Source organism: Dendrobates tinctorius, unplaced genomic scaffold (genome assembly GCF_039654945.1).
Source record: "Dendrobates tinctorius isolate UK_male_01 unplaced genomic scaffold, ASM3965494v1 ptg000029l, whole genome shotgun sequence".
NCBI lineage: Eukaryota > Metazoa > Chordata > Amphibia > Anura > Dendrobatidae > Dendrobates > Dendrobates tinctorius.
Window position 1 is genome coordinate 21,115,164 of NW_027361697.1, and position 21,473 is coordinate 21,136,636.

Consider the following 21,473-nt stretch of genomic DNA (forward strand, 5'->3'; position numbering starts at 1 on the left):
TAGTCTGATTGCCGTATGTGGAGTCGGGAAGGAATTTTTTTCCCCAATGTGAAGCTTACTGTTGCCACATGGGTTTTTTTTGCCTTCCTCTGGATCAACATGTTAGGGCAAGTTAGGATAGGATATGGGTTGAACTAGATGGACTTAAAGTCTCCCTTCAACCTTAATAATTATGTTACTATGATATGGGGATGCATGTCAGGTAAAGGCACTGGGGAGATGTCTGTCATTACATCTTCAATAAATGCACAAGTTTATGTTGATATTTTGGACACTTTTCTTATCCCATCAATTGAAAGGATGTTTGGGGATGATGAAATAATTTTTCAAGATGATAGTGCATCCTGCCATAGAGCAAAAACTGTGAAAACATTCCTTGAAAAAAGACACATAAGGTCAATGTCTTGGCCTGCAAATAGTCCGGATCTCAATCCAATTGAAAATCTTTGGTGGAAGTTGAAGAAAATGGTCCATGACAAGGCTCCAACCTGCAAAGCTGATCTGCCAACAGCAATCAGGGAAAGTTGGAGCCAGATTGATGAAGAGTCCTGTTTGATACTCATAAAATCCATGCCAGAGGGGGTGCAACAAAATACTAGTGATGTGTTGGACTGTTTTGTTTTTTTTTTGTTGGTTGGTTTTTCATGATTCCATAATTTTTCCCTCAGAATTGAGTGATTCCATATTTTTTTCCCTATGCTTGGTTTAAAAAAGTAACCATTACTGCCTGCCATATTTTTTATTCTTGATTTCTTTGTGCTTCTTAAAGCCAGAAAGTTGCCATTTGAAATGACTTTAGTTTTGTGCCATGTCTGTGATCTGCTTTTTTTCTGCAAAATTAAACATCTGAATGAACATCCTCCAAGGCCGGTGATTCCATAATTTTTGCCAGGGGTTGTACTGTGACATTGATTGGGGTCTGACACCCAGCATCCCTACCTATCAGCTGAACTCGGCTGCGGTGGTCACCGAATGTAAACACCTTGAACAGAGCGCAACTGAATTCAGTGTCCACTGGCCGCTGTTCACATCTGCCAGGTACTTTTCCAACGAATAGGAGCTGTGCTGCAGAACCCTGGAACCCTTGGAAGGTTGCTTGTTTTTACTTTCTATTTCTAATGAAATAACCCTTTAAAAAGCTGTTCCGTATGTAAAAAAATGCTTGAATGCTCACATAGATTTCTGACATTTCTCTTGGAAACGCTGGTTGGCTCTTTCCTTCTAAAACAAAATGTATGATCAATATTCAGAGTCTTTTTTAACAGATTTTTTTTAAATTTCGGATACATTTAGACTGTGCGACCTATGATGTTAATATTTACCGATCGGCAGTTGTTTTATCCTGATTTGGCAATTGTTTAATAGACCGCACCTCAGAGGCGTACTGAACAATCGGTGTGCTTTGGCTGCCGTTGTTCTCAGCAGCATAGCTCCTGCTTACACAGGATGATGTTCTGCCGAGAACAGTGATCTTTTGAGCCAGCCACAAGATTATTTCACCTGACGAGCGAGTTTTTTGCACGTTCCTCGGATGATCTGCAGCCTGTTTTCTCTGTCGTGAAATTGGTGTTCCTGGTTAGGCTCGTTCACGATAATCATGCAGTAGATGCATCTTTATACATGATCATATCGATGATATGCAAAGTTGGATGGCGCTATTACTTTGCACTATTTTTATGTACAAGCTTTCTACACTGTGCCAACTATATGGAGACCAATGATTATTACTTGATCAGCTTTTGGCCGATCTCTGGGTATGATTACTATTTGTTCCCATGAACATTGGCCCAACTAAAAGGGCCCTTTACACCATATATATTAAATATTCATATGTTCGGAAACCTGTATAAATGCTCTTGTTTGTGGGCAGAACTGCCTTTATTTTTCTGTTTCTTCATTGGGGGACACAGCGAACCATGGGATAGTCTACTCCTTGAAGACAGACACTTTTTTTATATTCTAAAATAAAAAGGTCTCCTCCCCAGCAGACTATACCTACAAGTACAGTTATTGAGTGTACAGATAACTTCACTTTAAGGCTGGCTTTACACAGTGACTCTAAACATTACAGCATCCCTTTGGATTGTTGATAGTATTGTGTTGCAAACAAGCTTGGACTGGCCCACAGGAGAACAGGACAATCCTCCGGTGGGCTACCACCCTCTCATATGAGCAGTATTTGGCACTGTATACTTGAATCACTTTGTACAGACAAAGGCGGCATCTCATTCATTTCCCAATCTACCCAGTTCATCGTTATATAAATTTATGATTAAATAATATTATCTTTATTTATATAGCGCCAACATATTCTGCAGTGCTTTACAGTTTGAGGATAATGTCAGATTTACATGTAGCTGAAAAGTAAGGCCCTGGAGTTAACTACTGGTGAGCCCTTGGTACTCCAGTATGACACCGGTTGCAACCCGCGACCTACCTTGATGCAGCCCTGTTGGATTTTTTTTTATTGCGATTTGTCCCCAAAAGAGTCAGTGTAAATTGCCATCAAGTTGGGCAAATGTCTTTGACCGCACAAGGTGTCTGAGGATTGCTGTCCGTTGACTACAGGTTACTGTTGCCCTTCCCTATAGGACGATTGATTAATTTGGATTTATCGTGTGGTTGAATCAGTTACTCAATGGTATTCTTACACGTACACTGCGCAGATTATAGCTGTCCCGACGTCTAGAGATGAGTGAATTTGATCGGGTCCCTGCTTATTCGGCGAGCTATAGCGCTTACCAAATAAGCTGCAGAGGGAACCCGGATACATGGAATGCGCCGGCTGATCAGCTGTTCTGCCCCGCAACTGCATGTGTTGTGGCAGTGTCACAGTCACAACACATGCATGGAGAGTTTGTGTATTCTGCTGATTAAAATACAGATTTGTATTATTTTTTTTTAAATGCAAAGCACAGCTGAGTCAGTGATACATCACTGGAATCTGGCTTGCTGCTCCTACATCTTGCTGATCTCAAATAACATAGTAAAAACCTGCTGATAGATTCACTTTTTAAGGGTTTGGCTCATCTAAAATGGATAAAATTGCAAAGTGCTTATAAAAACAAACTACTTTACAATTTAATTATTTAATATAGTCTTACTTCTGTACAATAGAGGGATTATCAATACCTGTATTGCTCGTTGCTTAGGTTAAAAGTCACCTTTGCAGTCTATTAGCAGCAATAGGTCTCTTCAAGGAGTGCAGCCCTTACAAGTGTTTTGCTATAGAGCTTGTAAGCACTGCTCTGAAGCTGGACAGTTCCCTGGGTCTGGCTAGCTGCAGTCCTCCCGGGCTCCTCTGCTTGCAGCTTCGATGGGCGCACGTTTTGGCCCAGTGGGGTAACCATACCATAGTTCTGAACTGTCAATCATCAGGAAACCTGGAGGCATGGGACTGGTGCATTCCTGAGGACTGAACATGGTATGATCCCTTTAATTGTATTAAAGAAGTACTTTAATAAAAAATCAGACACAGGTCAAAGCTGGACATTTTATGATTTTGTGAACAATCTGTCCACATAAAAAGGACTAGTGAAAAGGCACATTGATTATAATGGGTCTGTGATCTATCGGCACAGAATCCCAAAATGCTTATCTGTGAAAAACGCTAGAAAAATATCTTTAAAAAAATTACATAAATGACGCCTGTTTCAAACCTTAAACAATTACATGTACTTATATAGGGTATATTAAAAATTCTTTAATTTATCTGCAGGACCGATGCATCCATGCAATCAAACTTTGTAGGACCGCCATTGCATCAACCTCACTAATCTGAAGCTGGAACCAGAAGATCACCATCTTTAATGGTAAGGGGGAAGGGGGGCATTTACTGGCAGACAATCCATTTTACTAGATATACTGATAAAGTAAGTGATCCCAGCCTTCAGCAATCTACATCTGTGGAGCCTGAAGAGCATATTTTCCAATACTGCAGTGATACGTGACGCCCAGCGCCTTGTACAGGAAACTTCACGTTACGAGGCAGCTCCCTTATTTTATTTATTTTTTTTTCATTTTTTTTTTTTTCTTTTCAACCTGAAATGATTCCATCTGGAGAAGTGGCTGATGAAGTGCTCCTTCACACTCCGAATTACCTTTTATTCACAAAGTTCTTCATAACATTTCCCCAAATCCAGGCGGAATGAGGACGCTCTATCGCAGATCAATGAGCAGTATCTAGATTCATTGCTTGTAATATCCATTTATTATTACAGCCAGACACCTGAAGAGGAGTTAGCCTTGAGCAGATGCATCACTTTTTGCAATAAAGCAACAGATAGCCATGCTTTTATGATTTGCTGCTGTTCTGCTGTTAAGAGGACAAATCTATTGAATTATATTTCGGGCTATAATGGTTGGTGCTCGACATTATGCAAAAATCCAATCCGTGTTGTATCTTTTAAAGGGTGTTTAAACAGGCCGATAAATCCAGATGGGCCATATATCAGTTGGCACGAAATCTGTATATTTTTGATGCAGTGCGGCACTTTTACCTATCTAGTGCAGTCATAGGAGTGTTACCCATATGCTTAACGTACTTCATTTGCCCAGTGCCACGTGCTGCATTCACATCTTATGCTGGAAAAAAATGGCAGCAACCATCTAATAGTACGCCAGTGTCCTTGGCAATGCTCCATCCGCATGTGTGCCCAGCGGCCATTAGTCAGTGGGGCAGGGAGCGATATCTCACACTTCTAGATAAAAGCATATGTTCACCTGTGTCATATACACAGCTCATATTTTGGAACGTAAAATACAACACAAGCGACAGCAGAAGCCATGTGGATGAGATTTTAAGAGGAATCTGTCAGCAGGATGTGACCCCCGCCAAACTCTTTATATGCACATGTGGCTCTTTCAAAAAGAAGTCCAGCAATAGCTTTACATGGCCAGTCCGTTTTTCAGTTCCTAAGAAATGAGCATTTGAATTGATATGCAAATAAGGCTGAAGAGCTATGGTAGATCTGAAGCCTTTGTCACACCAGCTCTATTCTCTGCCCATTGCTGCCTTTGCCACCTGCTTGACTGATGGCCCCTTTTTTCCTGAAGTCACACAACATAGAGGCGGTCAGTCAAGCAGGAGGAGGCGGCGTTGGGCAGAGAATAAAGCTGGAGTGACAGAAGATTCAGATTTACAAATAGATCTTTAGCCTCTTTTTCATATCAATTCAAACTCCGGTTGAATGAACTGGCCATGTAAAGGTATTGCTGGACTTTCAAAGAGCTGCATGCACATAGTTTCTACATTCTATTTCTATCTGTGAGGATGAGTCCTGAAGGGTGATTATTCCTTCCTTCCATCTTGTAAGCACAAATCTTGGGACATGATCGACATGTTACAAGAAAAACATCACTTTCGGCTCTTTGCAAATCTTGTGCGTGCATGCAAGGTTCTGCCTCCACGCAAGGTTCTGCCTCCACGAGCATGCTCAGGTCGCTGAAGTGCATACTCTCTGCTTAATTTCACATTCCCAAGGAGGAAGGATGTCGGGGGCATGTTCGAGATTTGCAAAAGAGTCGACGGGGACATCACTCTTGCAGATCATGTCAATCATGTTTTGGGAGGTGTGCTTAGACGATGGGATGAAGGATTAGTCCAGAGTAACCAAGTCCCTGTCACAATAGTCTTCACAGATTTACATAGCTTGAACTCTGATGATTAAAACTTGATTTACTCATTCTAGAGCAATTGCCAACGGTATAAGATGGAGCTTGTTATAATGTAGAAATAGGGTGCAGTAGAGACACAGTGACGATATAGGGCGGCTCATAGGTTCCCTTTACAATACGTCCAATGAAAACACCTGAGGATTAAAGAATAATTTAGCCATAAATACATCTACAGCTTTGCTTTTTAGCTTTGTGATTTGTAAGTATTTCCTTACGGTTGCGTCATCGGCAGTTCATCAAGCAGCTAGGCCTACTCCGTTTTCATTGGCCTCTCCCTTAAGGTTGGCTCTTGTAAAGGAGGGTCACTGACGAGATGTCTACACTTATCCACATCTGTGACTGCCTCTGCTTCTGCCTGCTGAGACGTTCCAGAACCTGAGTCATAATCGATCTTCCCTGCGTTTCATGACCAGATACAACGGTTATACAGGAAGTCCTTCTACGACAAAATAACTTACCCATAGTGTAATGGAGGTAGCAATCCTGTCCAGGGGAACGTCCTAGAAATGTCTGATCATTTTCTCAGAGATTTAGCTTCCAAAAAATAATAGATCCCAATGGATTTTTATTTTTTATATTTTTCCATTGTATAATTTTTTTTGCTTTGTTTAGATAAGATAGAGTAGACTTTGCATCCTGCACTAGTAGTCACAAGAAGTGCCATCTTACTACATGTCAACATAAGGCGGCTGCTGAAGAATCATATTGACTTCTCAATGAATTTTATATAAAGGGTGAATCATAGTCCCCACGATAGACCATTAAAGGTCATCCTGGTAGATGGAGTTAATCTAAAAAAACAAAAATGGAAACTTTGTCTGGAAAGGTCCATGCTTTTACCAGTGTTGGCGAAGTTGAAATATTATTGGCATTTAAATAGGACCTGTTACCAGATTAAAAGTCGAATCCAAAGGGAGTTTGTAGCTATATTCCGCGCTGCCGCTTTAGACAAATTCCAGCTGGAATTTGTCTAAAGCGGCAGCGCGGAATATAGCTACAAACTCCCTTTGGATTCATCATTTCTTTGGTCACTGAAGACCTGTGGATCTGCAGCAGCCGCTACCTACACGCTCTTATCTCATCCTAACCAGGTGAGCATATTTCATGATATACTGTCTTTTGTAACGTGGATAAGACCCTATTGCGCTTTTTTGTCTCCCCCTTTTTTTGCAACAGATTGAAAGTCGGCAGTTTTTGCTCTCATTTTATTCCTGTTGCTTCCCTGAATTCAATATATATATTTTTTTTCTTCAAAACTGTTCCAGAGATGGGTACCTTTTGTTTTGGGTTCTTTGTTATGGTCGTAACAAAAATTTTTAAAAACATGCAAAATATTTTTTTCTTATACCCTACACATTTGTAAAGGACATCCACCTAACAGATGGCATATGAATCACAAGTAATATATCTCACCCACCCAAAATAAATGAAAACCACAAAATAAAACCCTCCAAACATATATAGACCACACACCTAAATAAGAAATGCGCCCAGCCTTTTATATAGACCATATGACAGACCAAGGATGCCATCTTGACTTCTTTGGTTTTTTTTTTGAACATTTTCACCAAAAATCTGTGTCGGACAATATTTTTATGGAAATATTGGCCAACTGTAATGATTCATTAGGAATTTATTATATGGTTGTCAACAGTCCAGAAAACTGATAGAAACACTCTAGTAGTATTCAATGTGAACTGTAAAATGGTGAAAATTATGGTCACGATAATTTTCACAAGCTCCTCCAGCTTAAAAAATAAACTAAATTCATACAAACATCATATTTTTTTGTAAACGGGATAAGAAAGCACCCTGATTTTACAGACTGCCCAGGATTTTCGGCACAATTGGCAGCTTTTTGCTAGAACTTTGCTGTATGTACACTCGCCATTGTTTATAAACCCTAGACCAGACCCACTTTAATCTATTCCCAGCCCTTAGCAAAGACCCTTATATGGCCAGTATGTTGGCTCAGTGGTTAGCATTGTTGTTTTGCAGCTTTGGGCTCCTGGGTTCAAATCCCATCAAGAACAACATCTACAGGGAGTTTGTATGTTCTCCCGTGTTTGTGTGGGTTTCCTCCAGGTTCTCCAGTTTCCTCCCACACTACATACTGATAGCGGACAGTGATGATGATGATGTCTGTAAAGAACTGTGGAATTAATGGTGCTAAACAAGTGAGTAAAATAATAATTTTCAGACCCCAAAGCTTCTTCATTACAAAAGTTTGACTGAACCACTTCTACATGTTTTTGCACTTTCCTCTGCTTCTGGTCCAAAGACGTTGACCTGATGGCACTCTGGAGGGTGGGAATCGCAGGAACATGAAGAAGCCAGTTTATGGGGTGTCTCGAGATTTGCCAGCTCTGTTAAGTCTGCAAAATATTCCTTTTTTGAGTTGAGTAATCCAGAGCATTCGGGAAGAGTAGATTAATGTAATAGACATGCAACCATAGATCTAGACCAGGGGTGGGGAACCTCCAGCTTGTGGAGCGTTTACGGCCCTCAGTGACCTTTTCTCTGGTCCCTGGGCAGATTCCTGGGGGCAGCAGTACTTGGTCGACCAGCTGTATTTTGCCAGCCCATTAATTTCCTCTTGGTCTGTGAGCACACACACAGTGTTCACTACTGAGCACTGAGGCACATGCATTGACAGATTACGTTCTGACACCAATGCACCGGTCAGGTCGTACTTGGTGGGTGAAGATAGTGTGCAATTTGTACGGCCATCGATGGCTGGTTTAAATATCCAAAAAGCATTTGGCAGAAAGATTCCCCACCCTGATCTAGACACACCACCCAACGTTTGAAAAACTGAACGTTGTTTTGGTGCTTTCATAATGGTTGAAAGGTCAGAGGACCTCTCTGATGGATAACAGATTCTTAGCCATCCGACAACCGTTTGATTAGTTCGATCATTACCCCAGGGACACATTCAATTTGCTGCTTTCCCCTGAGCACACTCACCATAACAGTTCCTGGAGGACACGTTTTGGGAAACTTTGGTTTGTAAAAATTGTCTTTGCTGTTTTGAAAATTTACATTTCTTTCAAATAAAAAAAAAAAAAAATTGTGAATTTTTTCAACGCAGTAATAGTATGAGTTTAGTCTACACCAATCCCAATATTGGGAACTCAGTGCTTTATTGTTGATGTTCTTAGCATTTGCTCTAAATCCGTTATCAATATAGACTTGGGTCACGATAAAATGGATTGCGCACCACTAAATCACATAATAAATTCCAACCAGCTGCACTTTCATGCAGATATGAGTAATCTAGTCATATAGTCACATTTATCTCCGTCAGTGATATATGATCTTGACGTCATCGTTGTCCTGCTCTTGTTTAATTGAATCAAAATGGAGATATACAGCCCATGATGGCTATTACCCTATAGAATATGTAGAAGTCTTTATACCTGGATAGGAATACATTTTTACAGAACATCCCAAGTGTTTTCTAGCAGAAAAGGCATTTACTGTAAATTTGTTCTTTTCTTCTAAACGTTCCACTTAAGAAATTGCTTTTCTCCAGGGCTTGCAACCGCTTACCATTTCAAATTGGATTAAAACTTTTTTCCTAGGTGTTGAGTAATGTTTTAGAGAATCGTAGGATCGAGTATTTAATTGCATGAGCAGATGAATGGCCGATCACGGTAACACGGCTGGGTTTTGTATCCACAGGCTCGCTTGTCATATATGCGGATTAAATACCTCTTCTTCTCATGGCTGGCGGTGTTCATCGGCAGCTGGGTGATATATGTTCGATACAACTCCTACACAGAGCTCTGCAGGGGACATGAGTGTAAAACTACCATTGTAAGTGCTGTCTTCATATGACCTTCGTGATGTGACTTTTATGCTACCGTAATATAACTATTAGGCTCCAGATATCTGTGAGAGTCCTATGTATCTCGCTTATCCACCAACAGACTGCACGCTACTACTACTAAACAAAAGGACCCGTACACCATAGACTAAAGTAATCGGAAACGCTTCGAAATCAGCATATTCAGATGATCGTCTAATGTGTATGGGGTTCTGACAGATGGTTTCGGAGGAGATAAGAATCCAGCATATCTGATTTTGAACAGCCAATCCTTTGGTCCACAAAGAGATAAGACCTCGCCAGAGATGTCTGGCAGCAGCTTTAGCGGTCAATTCGGACTCTTCCTTCATAGCCCGCCAGAGAAGGCGTTTTGTGTCTACTGTCTCAACCAAACACAATACAGCACTTTATTTTGTTCCAATATTTATATTTTATTATATCTACATATAGAAATAAATATTGTTTTCCACTAATTAAAGAAAATTATGCCTGATCTGACTCTTGAAATATAACGTACTGTTTCAGGGAAAGTCATGAGGATATGGGTGAAAAGATACAGTTTTACTGCAAATTATAGTTATCAAATTTTTCACCGTGTGTGATATTTTCCGGTAAAACCTGTTGCTACAGTCTTTAAAAAGAAAAAAAAACTCCAAGATTGTGCACGTTGGTGGTAAAACTATTTGCCTCATGGTCTCCTACAGCGTGGAACGTAATGGATAGAAATATGTTTTGTTGTTTTTTTGGTTTTTTTGGTTTTTTTTTTTTCCTTCTACATTTTGAAAAAAGTAAAGCTGATCACTTATTTAGTGATACCGCACGGAAGCTTTGTTTGCTCTGTCGAAACGAGACCAAATACATGGAAATTGACAGACTAGTAGAGAGCAGCCATGCAATATTAAAGGGGGGAGAAGAATAGTTCCTGTGTTGTCAAAATCCCACAGGTTACACAGCCAGACTCATCTATACAGTAGCTTCTTTATTTTTTACTTTTACCATTGTCTTGCAGTCTTGTTCTGTGTAACCAAAGCTCCAAGGCTAGTAAAAATTATATTACTTTTTTTTGTTTGTTTTTGTTATTTTCATCCAGCAGGCTCCATACATAATCTTAATATATGCATTCTCTTCTGACAGTGCTTCTCTCCCATCTCTGCTGAGAACTCATTATTTTATGTTCAATCTATTTCATTGAGCATTTTACAAACAAAGAATATATTATATGCAAACGGATAATATATAGAATCATAGAAAATATCTAGTATTCAAAAATGAGAATACAACCATCTCTCAGTAAATCAAACTTACCATGGTAGACAATATGGCGAACGCCAACAAGGTATTCAAGAGAGGAAGTATCCTCTATATTATGTAGAGGACAGACATAGGGTAAAAAAAAGCGGGAGAGAACTCATTATTTTAAAGAAATGACAAGAGTATATTTTTTCTATTTCCATTTGGCAAAAAGAATGTTTTTGCAAATTAAATACATAATTTGTAGATGTGCACGTCAGCTGTCGTTAAGATGATACAAAATAAATTAGAATCTGTGCAAATCTGTCATCGTTCGCTGGTGTATAAAAGTCTAAAAATTCTGATCCTTCTCCACAACTATATGTATGCAGGTAGAGAAATCTTCATTCTTACCAGTGCATCATCTTGTCTAAACAGGACTTGTGCTGTCAAGAACGCCATTGTTTTTGGCAGCACAAGTCCTGTTTAGTTAAGATGATGCACTGGTAAGAATGAAGATTTCTCTACATGCATTCTACATTCTCTACAGCTTATGTGCGCCGGACGATCTGTTACAGATTGGTCGGCGCGCAATACTAAGCGCGTTCTGCCTGTGTCGTTTAGTGCTGCAAATGTGAACTTACCCCAAGTAAGATCTGCCTAGTTTACATTTCATGATGAGGAGGAACATGAAGTTAACCTCCATACATATTAGTAAAGTCCGCCGGACTGTTGTTGACTGTTGTTGGCTTGACTTGCCAACCTTTTATATTGTTATGGGGGCCTTCCAAACCTCTCCCAACAGATGATGGAGAGTTAAGCAGGGAGTTAAGCAGCTGCCGGAGGAGTCTGGCAGTGACTCTCTAATATAGGGGTCCTTAACTTTTCTGACCTCGGGAGCCACATTCAACTATGAAAGAGGGTCGCAAGCCACATTCAGCTCCTGCCCCACTCACAGCAGTGACACATAGAGTCTGCATTACCGGTATAATGACAGCCAAAGCTTCTCCAGTGAAATCGCACTAAGGCAGTATGCCAAGCACCATGGTTTCCTTTCTTACCCAATTCAGATCTGCTCTTCTGTGCAGGGCACCACACAAGTCACCATCTAGAGATCTGCTCTTAAGAGCTGTTTGCTATGTGGCGCCCCTGAGGCTTAGTCGCCACAGAGGTACTGCACCTTCTCCTAAAGTGTAGTGCCCCACCACCTAGGTAAGTTGGGAACTCCTTTCCACACTCCAACACTCGCATCCCACACAACAGGGTAGTTCAGCACAATCACATTGAGGTGTCTCTCTCCTCCTAGACATTAGGAGTGCCTTGGTGGTTCCCTGCATGGAACACTGGATGTGCTGGGCGGTGGGTGGAGTTGAGATCCATATAAAAGGTTGGGAAGGTTTAGAATTACAGATCAGTCTGAGTTCAGTCTGGACAGTCAGTCAGGAGAGTCTGAGGATGGGTCCGAGAGGAAGGAGATCCCTAGAAGAGGGAGAGAAGGAGTGCTGCAGTTGCCTCAGTGATCTGAGTGAGCTGGCACGGGAAAGGAACAGAAGGAGAAAGATGTAGAACTGCAACCTAAGCTTCCATAGGAAAGAGAAGTAGAGAGAACAGAGATGAGTTGTGGGTCGGAAGAGGAACCCTGCCTATAGGTTCTCAGCGCAAGGCCGGGGCCCGGTCCCCGAGGTTGTATGGACACTTATGGTTCTGCAGCAGACACCGGTGGAGTAGTTGGCTGTAAATGCACTGCTCCCATCTAAGACTTGGGGCGCAACAACAACTGAATAGAGAGCCAGGACTCCGGAGAAGGGAGTCCCCGAGAGAGGCTACAGCTGTCTGCCATACAAGTAGAGTTGTTAGGAACATCTGACAGGAGGAACTCCAGAGTATCACGGTACTGGAGCTCTTCACACCTTAAGGTGCAATAGAGGAGTCGTTCAGGAGAGGTACATGTTGGCGGAGTGTTGGAGAGGAGAATCCTGACTTGCCCAGGAGGTTGATTGAGTCTCTGCCCCGGAGGACATGGTACGGAGGCAGGCACCAGTGTGTACCACGAACTGTGAGTAAAGCTTTGGAACTGCAAGCCCTGGTGCCTTCCATTCATTTGTGCGCTAACACTGTCAGCACGGTTACATCTGGGTACCAGCATTCCTCACACCGCCTGTGCCTATTCTCATCTATTGCCATTACACTGCCCTGGGGTTACAGCTTCACCTGTGGGGAGCTACACCATCTATGCTGCAACACACCATCAGCCCCAGAGGATCTGCACGCAGCGTTGGCTTAACATCTTGCTTGCCAAACACCACAGGTGGCGTCACGAACTATCACACAAACTATATCACAAACCACCATTGATTTGGGCGCCCAGGGCCACAGACCGGGTCACCGCCGCTGTGACACCTTTCCCCCTGACACCGGCCCGGTACCGAGTACCCCACAGCCCTGGGAGGGCGACCCAGCTACACCTAGTGCTAATGCTCCGAGCTGGCGGACAGCTGCGAGCCACACATCACGGACCTGCGAGCCACATGTGGCTCCTGAGCTACACGTGGGGGACCCCTGCTCTAATAGATTACACAGGAGTGCTCGGCTGAGCCTTTCTGTGTATAAGAGAATGGAGAGAGAACTACCTGCAAAGCGTTCATGTGTTTGGGGGAGTGGAGAGAGAGAGAGAGAGCTGCTGGCCAAGGATTCCTTTACATAAGGGAGTGGAAAGCACAAGAGAGCTGCAGGGCCAAGTGTTCCTGTGTATGGCAAGTGGAAAGGGAGAGCTGCTGGCCAAGCCTTCCTGTACATAAAGGAGTGGAGAGCGAGAGGGCTGCCTGCTTGAGTGTTCCTGTGTTTGAGAGAGTGAGATATATGCCGGCCAAATGATTGTTCATCCGACCACGATCTATTGTGTATGGCCAGCTTTTGTAGATGTTACCTGCTGGGGGGTAACTGAAGGCCGTCATATATATTGGGCTAATATCGGCTGAACCTGCCAATATCAACAGGTTCAGCCGATGTCCTAATGTGTATGAGGCACTGGCTGACTGATGGTCCGGAGAGATGGTGGTTGCATATGTATTATCTTGGACTGCCGATCACATTGTTCTCCCTGGGATAAGCCGCTGGCTTAACATATCAGCATGTGGCTTTCTTGTAGAGAGCACAGGAGCACGCGAATCAGAGAGCGCTCCTGTGTATGGGAGAGTCGGTTGAGATGGCTCTTTGCTGAACGATCGGCCAAAGCATCATTCGGCCACCAGTTATCTCGTGTGTTTGGCCAGCCTGAGACTAGCCTGATGATGTATGCTAAGTGCCCAGGGAGGGTGAGGTGAGGGGTGAGCACCAGAAAGTCACTTGGCATTGGCCTGGCTATTTTGAATAGGGCATCAAACTGAGCCTTCCACCCTAGTGAAGGAATATTTAGGGAATCCCATGGCTCTGATGATCTGTCGGGCATAAAACACAAGTGCCTGATTTTAATCAAACAGTTTGAGCTGGGAAACTGGCGTGAAACTGTGGCAAATTTTTTGCTCAACACTTATTTTTTGTGCACACTTCTTAATGAATTTGGTGCATTGTTAGCTGGCAGAATCCGCGTGGACAAAATGAATCGACTGCCGATAGAGCAGGGAACGGGCATGGGCTAAATCGTGTGCGTCACTATCATTTATCAGTCACTACCTACATAGACAAGAATAGGTGACAGAACAGATTATTTTTCCTGCCTATGTCCCTGGGGCAATCGCTTTTGGTTTCTGCAGTCTGAGCCCACCACATACACTGGTATATCTTATTTTATAATGTGCTTACATTTGCTAGAAGACAAATTTGCTTTTCCTTTTAAACATGTGCTGTCTGCATGCCGGAGACTAAAATAACAATGTCGTAATCTGCGACAAATTTCTGTCTGATTCCGTCCCTAAGGCTTTAATATGAGCTGGGTGCTCTCTTCTAACAGCCTTTAATTAGCCCAATTATTCTTAAGGCTCATAATTAGGAACATGTTTAGAAGAATCATAGTGACGGGAGGAAATACAGTCACTATCATAAGAAAACATATGGGCAATTTTCTGCGTGTGGCTGCTGCCTGAGTTCCTGTGGGCATTCCTGTGTGGTGTAATCTGGCATACATGAGAATGGTGCTCCAGATTATCAGATTATTTTTTGGCTACTGGATATAAAATAACAAAAGCAAAAATAACATCACTCCAACGCGACAACTGCAAATCATCACTTTTTTTTGTTGTTGTTGTTGCATGTGCTTTTCCAGCGCCTAAGGCAGTTACAATAGTGGTCCGAAAACTTCTGAAGACTGATTTACACTTCTGCTTTATGCCACTAATTCCAATCACAGTCTGGTTGCACATAAAACTGTGATTATTTGCGATCTTTGTAAGAAATAAGATGTTAATTATTACAAAGTTGTGTAACTTTTCAAATACACTGTTTCATATATCTCGGGCTGTAATGTAGACTGGAGCTGAATTCACTATTCTAGCGACTGCACAGCTGATATTCCCCAACTTTCCTTCCTGGCTCATTGTCTGATCATGTGATTTGCATTCGAAGACCACTAATGAAACCATTAATGTAAACACTGGAAACATTTAGAAGAGGTTTTCTACGTAATCTGCCACCAGTTTTTGCTATCCCATCTGAAAGCAGCATAATGTAATGGTAGTGACCCTGATTCCAGTGATGTGTCAGTTACTGCACTGATTGCTGTCATTTTGATAAAATCACTGTTTTCTCTGCTGGAGATCTAGCAGTTCTCTAAATGCTGAGCTCTGTATAACCCCACTCACACCACTGATAGGAAAAAAAACTGCCAATGTACAGTGTACCATCAAAGCTGCCAATCTGTGGTGGTGAGTGGCGGGGATCTACAGAGCTCATGAATATGAAGGAATACCTAGTAGCAGGTTTACTAGTCATTTAATGATCAATGATTTTATTAAAACTACAGCCAGCAGCCACGTAAGTGACACATTGCTGGAATCAAGGTTTCTGCCCCTTCATTATGCTCCTCTCAGACTAGATGGCAAAGACCTGATGACAGCATGTCAATTCTTACGGCTTTTTTTTTTTGTTTCCTTTCTTCTTTTTTTTAACTCCTTAAGATCAATGAGGCAGTGCAGCAAATCAAAAATGCAAAAAAAAAAAGCATGATTTCATGTGGCGTTTCTTCTGCATTTTTTCTGCTGCAGAAATGCAGCAAATAAATGTTGCATGTACAGTTATTCTTGGGTTCACATTCATCCTGTGCTCTATGCGGAGCGCTGCCTTGGGGTTTCAGTCACAGAACCCTAGCCTAGCCCTGATCAATAATGAGGCAGGCGAGACGGCGTCACATGGTTCTCCCCCTGGCCCCCATTTTGGTGGTGTCCCTAACAAACTGGTAATCCCTGCATGTGTTGCTGCTGTCTAACAGCAGTGAGACATGCAGCGGCGGGGACTCTAACATATTTTTCGAGTACGCCGTAGTCACTCGGGACACGAACATGCTTGTATAACGCCTTATCCGATCACGCTCGCTCATCACTTGCGTGCTTGACTAATAGGTTTGATTTCCTGTGGCTGCGTGTTTTGTTGCTTTTAGACAGCTGCAACCCATGGGGGGGATTTCCTGATTGTTAGGCAATCCCCGCATTTGTTATGGCTGTCTAACAGCCACAAAACAAGCAGCCGCAGGGACTCGAGCATGCCCAATATGCTCTGATAACACACTATCCGAGCACGTTCGCTCATCACTAATGATTACTCATCCTTTTAAGGTCAGATCCATTTTCTGCAGTAAGAACGCCTCCTAGTATATTGATTGAGGATTAGACAGGAGCCCGATCACTGATTATCTATCTGATTGTGGCATGCAGAATAATTGGGGTAATGGTGATTGAAATGATGTGCGAGAAATAATACTGTATCACACCTAATTATTTTCGCCTTGACCTTTTCTCTTCCAGTGTGATAAATACCGGAAGGGGATTATCGACGGATCAGCCTGTGAAGGTCTCTGCTCTAAGGAAACTATTTATTTTGGAAAATGTTTGTCAATGAAGCCAAACAACCAGGTAATATTTTGCAATTGCGTTAATCGGGGGTGGGATGGGGGGGGAACATATGAAGAATTTGGAATTCCAGAATGAACTTTTCTCAAAAATCCATCTGTTGTTGAACTGTCTCCCAAGATGCTCCGAACAGGCAACATCTGGTCGGCCCTCCCTTAGGGTTAGTCGTCGGAGAAGGTTGTGTGTATTTTTCGCCTAACATTTTGCTCATTACATCTCTCTGGAGAATACGCCTCGTCCTGTTTTTATTTTTAGATTGTAGAAGTGTAAGTAAATTACCCTCAACATATGTCTATTACATGAAACGCGAAAATGTAATGTGTAGAATAAATCTGTTCCAGTTTTGTCTAGAACACAGCACAAAAATTAACTAAGAATTCGTCAAAGGCTAATTTTTATCTGCAACTAGTATCAGATATGTGGTAGCCTGACCTTGGGCACTGCCACCGATCAACTGATTGAAGGGACTGCAAAGCACCAGAACTGGAACAGCGCCAAACAGTGGGTAGTGGCCGGGAATGATACTACAGCTGTCAGCCATTCAAGAGAATATTAAAAGCCTAAAGTCTTTACAAGAATCTACATTAACCACTTCATTACCTGGCAATTTTATATTTGTTTTTCTTTTTTTGTTCTCAGTTTTCATTTTGTCTGCCCCTTCTTCAAAGAGCCAAGAGTTTTTGTTTTTTGTTTTTTTTTCTGGCTATATAGCAGTATGAAGGCTTGTTTTTTTTGCAGGACAAGTTGTACTTTTGAACGACACCATACAGAGCACTGAAAAACGGAAAAAAGTCCCAAGTGTCTTGAAATTGAAAAAAATACAATTCCACAATAATTTTTTATTTTTTTATTTACCATGTTCACTATATGATAAAATTGACCCAGCAATATGGATCCCCAGGTCAGTACAAGGACACAGATACCAAACATAGTCTTTTATTTTTTTAGGTAGTGAAAGAAAAATTCAAAATGAAAAATAAATACCGTATTTTTCGGATTATAAGACGCACTTTTTTCCCCCAAATATAATGCGGTTATACCTTCCTGGTCACGGTGGAGCAGGGTCGCGGCTGGAGGAAGAAAGAGTGGAGCGTTGCTGCAGGCCACAGGGGGTGTTCGGATGTGCAGCGCGCCGCTGCAGGTGGTGTCCGTTGCTGCGGGGGCTCTGCCGACATTTTGTGAAAGGCCAGAGCCCCCGCAGTTCCATGGTTTCCTATGTGGTGGACTCTGGGGAAAATGGCCGTCGGAGGCGGCGCATGCGCAGATGGAGATCTCAGTATCAAGATCTCGGGAGATAAGATCTCAGAACGGTGCGGGCCGGCACAGAAGGAAAGAAGACGTTGCGGCGCAAGACAGGGTAGGATAAAACGGGGGACCAGCGGCATATCGACAGGTGACGAGACAGGCCTCAAATTCCTGTCAGCGCCACCGACATGGTGACCAGGACCGGTGATCAGCCAGAGCCAGTGTGAGTAAAGGACACGGCGGGCTGCTATACCAAAGACAGGATCTTTAATAAAAAAAACCCTCCTGTTCTTTATATTAGGATAAGACGACACCGACCCCGGCAGCAGCAATGTCTAGGACATCAGGCAAACCCAAATGCCCCATCTGTGCCAGCAAACTACTGGGGGCATGGAAAAAACCCCTATGTGAGGACTGCACCCTGAGGATTGTCAGAGGCGAGCAGGCCGCTTTCCTGACGGAGATGCGCACAATGGTCAGAGACTAGGTCCAGGCCTCCGTCTCTGGGCTGCTACCCACTCAGTCATCCGGCCGGTCCCGGGCCAAGAGATCAAGATGGGAGTCCGACCAGTCATCGGAGGAGGAAATCCGGGGTACGGACTCGGAGGAAGAGGGTGAGATCACCTCTGAACCCCCGGAGACAGGGAAAAGATACCTCTTCACCTCAGAGAACACGGACGAGCTTCTCAGCGCCGTGAAAAGTACGATGCAAATTGAGGAGACCCCGAAAGCGCAATCCATCCAGGACACGATGTTTGGGGCATTAAGAGCCAGAATTCGTCAGGTCTTCCCAGTTAATGACCATATCCGGGCAATGATCCTGGAAGAATGGGAAGACGCCGAGAAAAGACTGATTGTGCCTCAAGACTTTAAGCTGCGACTTCCATTTAACCAGGAGGACATCAACACTTGGGACGAAGTTCTTAAGATCGATTCCCCGGTGGCCAAGGTGTAAAAAAAGACTTCAATTCCCTTCGAAGATTCTTCCAGTCTCAAAGAACCCATGGACAAAAAGGCCGACATGCTCTTAAAAAGAGCTTGGGAGGCCTCAGCGGCGGTGATGAAAGCAAACATAGCCGCCACATCAGTCGCTAGATCCATGCATCTATGGATTGACCATTTAGAGCAGCAGTTAAAGGAGAAAACCACTAGGGGTGATATCCTAGAGAGCATTCCCCTGTTAAAGATCGCGACTGGTTTTCTGGCGGACGCTTCTTCCAAATCCGTACGGTTTGCGGCCAGGAATAACTTTATCTAATGCGGCTCGCCGAACCATATGGATGAAAACCTGGTCTGGGGACTACCAGTCAAAAAATAAATTATGTTCCATACCCTTCTCAGGTGGGAAGGTATTCGGACCGGCTTTAGAATAAGATTCTAGAGAATGCCTCGGACAACAAAAGAGGGTTTCCGGAGGAAAAACCTAAAAGGCAGTTTCCCTTTCAAAGATCCTGTCCTTACCAGAGGCAGGAATATAGAGGAAAGGGGAAATCATCTCGCTGGGAGTACACGAAGGGGGTAAAAAGTAGGGCTCCCTCGTCTCGCTCCGGAAAAAGTTCCAGAAGCAGGAGAACAATGACGCCATACCTGTAGGGGGCGCCTCAGACACTTTGCGGAGGCAGGCATGGGAACTCATCTCCCAAAACCCATGGGTCCTCAATACGATCTCCCAGGGCTATACCCTCGAGTTCACAAACCCCCCCCCCCCCCCCCAGGCACGATTCGTGGTTACAAAACCCCGTTCCAGAGCACTAATAGATCCTATATGGGCAGACATAAGAGACCTGTTAAGAACAGAAGTAGTAGCTCCGGTTCCAGAAATAGAGAGAGGTCAGGGCCACTATTCAACTCTCTTCACAAAAAAAAAAAAAAAAACGTCGGTGGAAAGCCGAACCATTATAAATTTAAAACCATTAAATCAATGGGTTCGGTACAAGAGATTCCGAATGGAGTCCCTGAAAACCACCATCCCGCTAATAGACCAGAACGCGGCTATGTGCACTATAGATCTAAAAAGTGCGTATTATCACATTCCCATCCATCCTCAGTCTCAGAAGTTCCTACGCTTCGCACTAAAAAAAGGAAGCAGGTACTACCACTTTCAGTTTCAAGCTCTTCCATTCGGCTTCGCATCAGCACCTTGAGTTTTTACGAAACTGGTTGCTGAAGTTGTAGCACACTTAAGACAGGAGGGCATAATCATTGTGCTATACTTAGACGACTTCTTGGTGATATCCCGTTCAGCGTCGGAGTTAAAAGAACAACTCATCGCAGTAATTTTCACGCTCGAGAGCCTAGGTTGGATCCTGAACAAAGAAAAATCGGACCTGCAGCCCAGTACCCGGAATAAATTCCTGGGAGTCATGTTGGATTCCAAAAGAAGAGTCTCATTCTTGCCGGAAGGGAAGAAGAAACCCATCATGGACAAAGTTAGTCAGCTTGGTCGAGACCAGATTTCAATAAGAACCGCGATGAAGATCCTGGGCACCCTAACAGCATGCATACCCTGCATTATGTGGAGCCAGGCTCACACAAGAACCCTGCAAAGGGAGATCCTGACAAGATGGGATAGATGGCAGTCCTCGCTGGACAAGAATATTCGACCATCCCCAGCTTTGAGATCATCTCTGAAGTGGTGGATCAACCACAGAAACATCAGCCAGGGGGTTCCTTTGGATCCTGTCTCCATGTATGACCATCACCACGGATGTCAGCAGAGAAGGATGGGGAGCCCACCTAGAGGGAAGACACCTACAAGGAACAATGGCTGGATATCCTAAAAGACAAAAATGTCCAGGAGGGATGGGAAATCTTGAAAAATGAAATTCTCAAAGCACAGTTGTTAACAATTCCGAAAAGAGGGAAGAATAGGAAGCATTTAAGGAAACCAGGATGGATGAACACAGAACTTAAGCACATGCTAAAAAGGAAGAAAAAAATGTTTATAAAATGGAAAGAGGGAGGCATATCTAAAGAAGAATATAATGCTGTCTGCAGAACCTGCAGAGCACAAATCAGATTAGCTAAAGCTGAAAATGAATTGAGGCTTGCAAGAGATGTCAAAAACAATAATAAAGGATTTTGGGGATATGTCAAAAGTAAAAGAAAAGTCAAAAATGCTATAGGATTTTTACAGGATGAAAATGATGAAATGGTAAGACAGGATGTTGAGAAGGCTGAACTTTTAAATTCCTATTTTGCATCTGTTTTCTCTCAGAAAGGAAATGTAACATCAACTGTTATTCACTGTCCTATTAAGGGAATAGAAGAATCCAGGATATCTATAAACACAAAGATAGTGAGGAAACACTTAGCTAACCTAAATGAATTCAAGTCTCCAGGTCCAGATGAATTACACCCCAGAGTACTGAAGGAGATAGCAGAAGAAATTTTTGAACCCCTCTCCATAATCTTTGAAAATTCTTGGAGAACAG

At 42.9% G+C, this 21,473-nt stretch overlaps 1 protein-coding gene across 6 annotated transcripts in view; it reads left to right on the forward strand.

Moving 5' to 3' along the window:
- The window catches only part of DIPK1A (divergent protein kinase domain 1A), a 136,048-nt gene that overhangs the window by 86,297 nt on the left and 28,278 nt on the right, over window positions 1-21,473 (forward strand). For all 6 annotated transcript variants that reach the window (XM_073571441.1, XM_073571443.1, XM_073571440.1 and 3 more), the window contains 3 exons: window positions 3,719-3,812; window positions 9,361-9,495; window positions 16,690-16,797. In XM_073571441.1, the coding sequence (XP_073427542.1) occupies window positions 3,810-3,812; window positions 9,361-9,495; window positions 16,690-16,797 (246 nt within the window). In that variant the 5' untranslated portion in view covers window positions 3,719-3,809. The remainder of the gene's footprint in view (window positions 1-3,718; window positions 3,813-9,360; window positions 9,496-16,689; window positions 16,798-21,473) is intronic.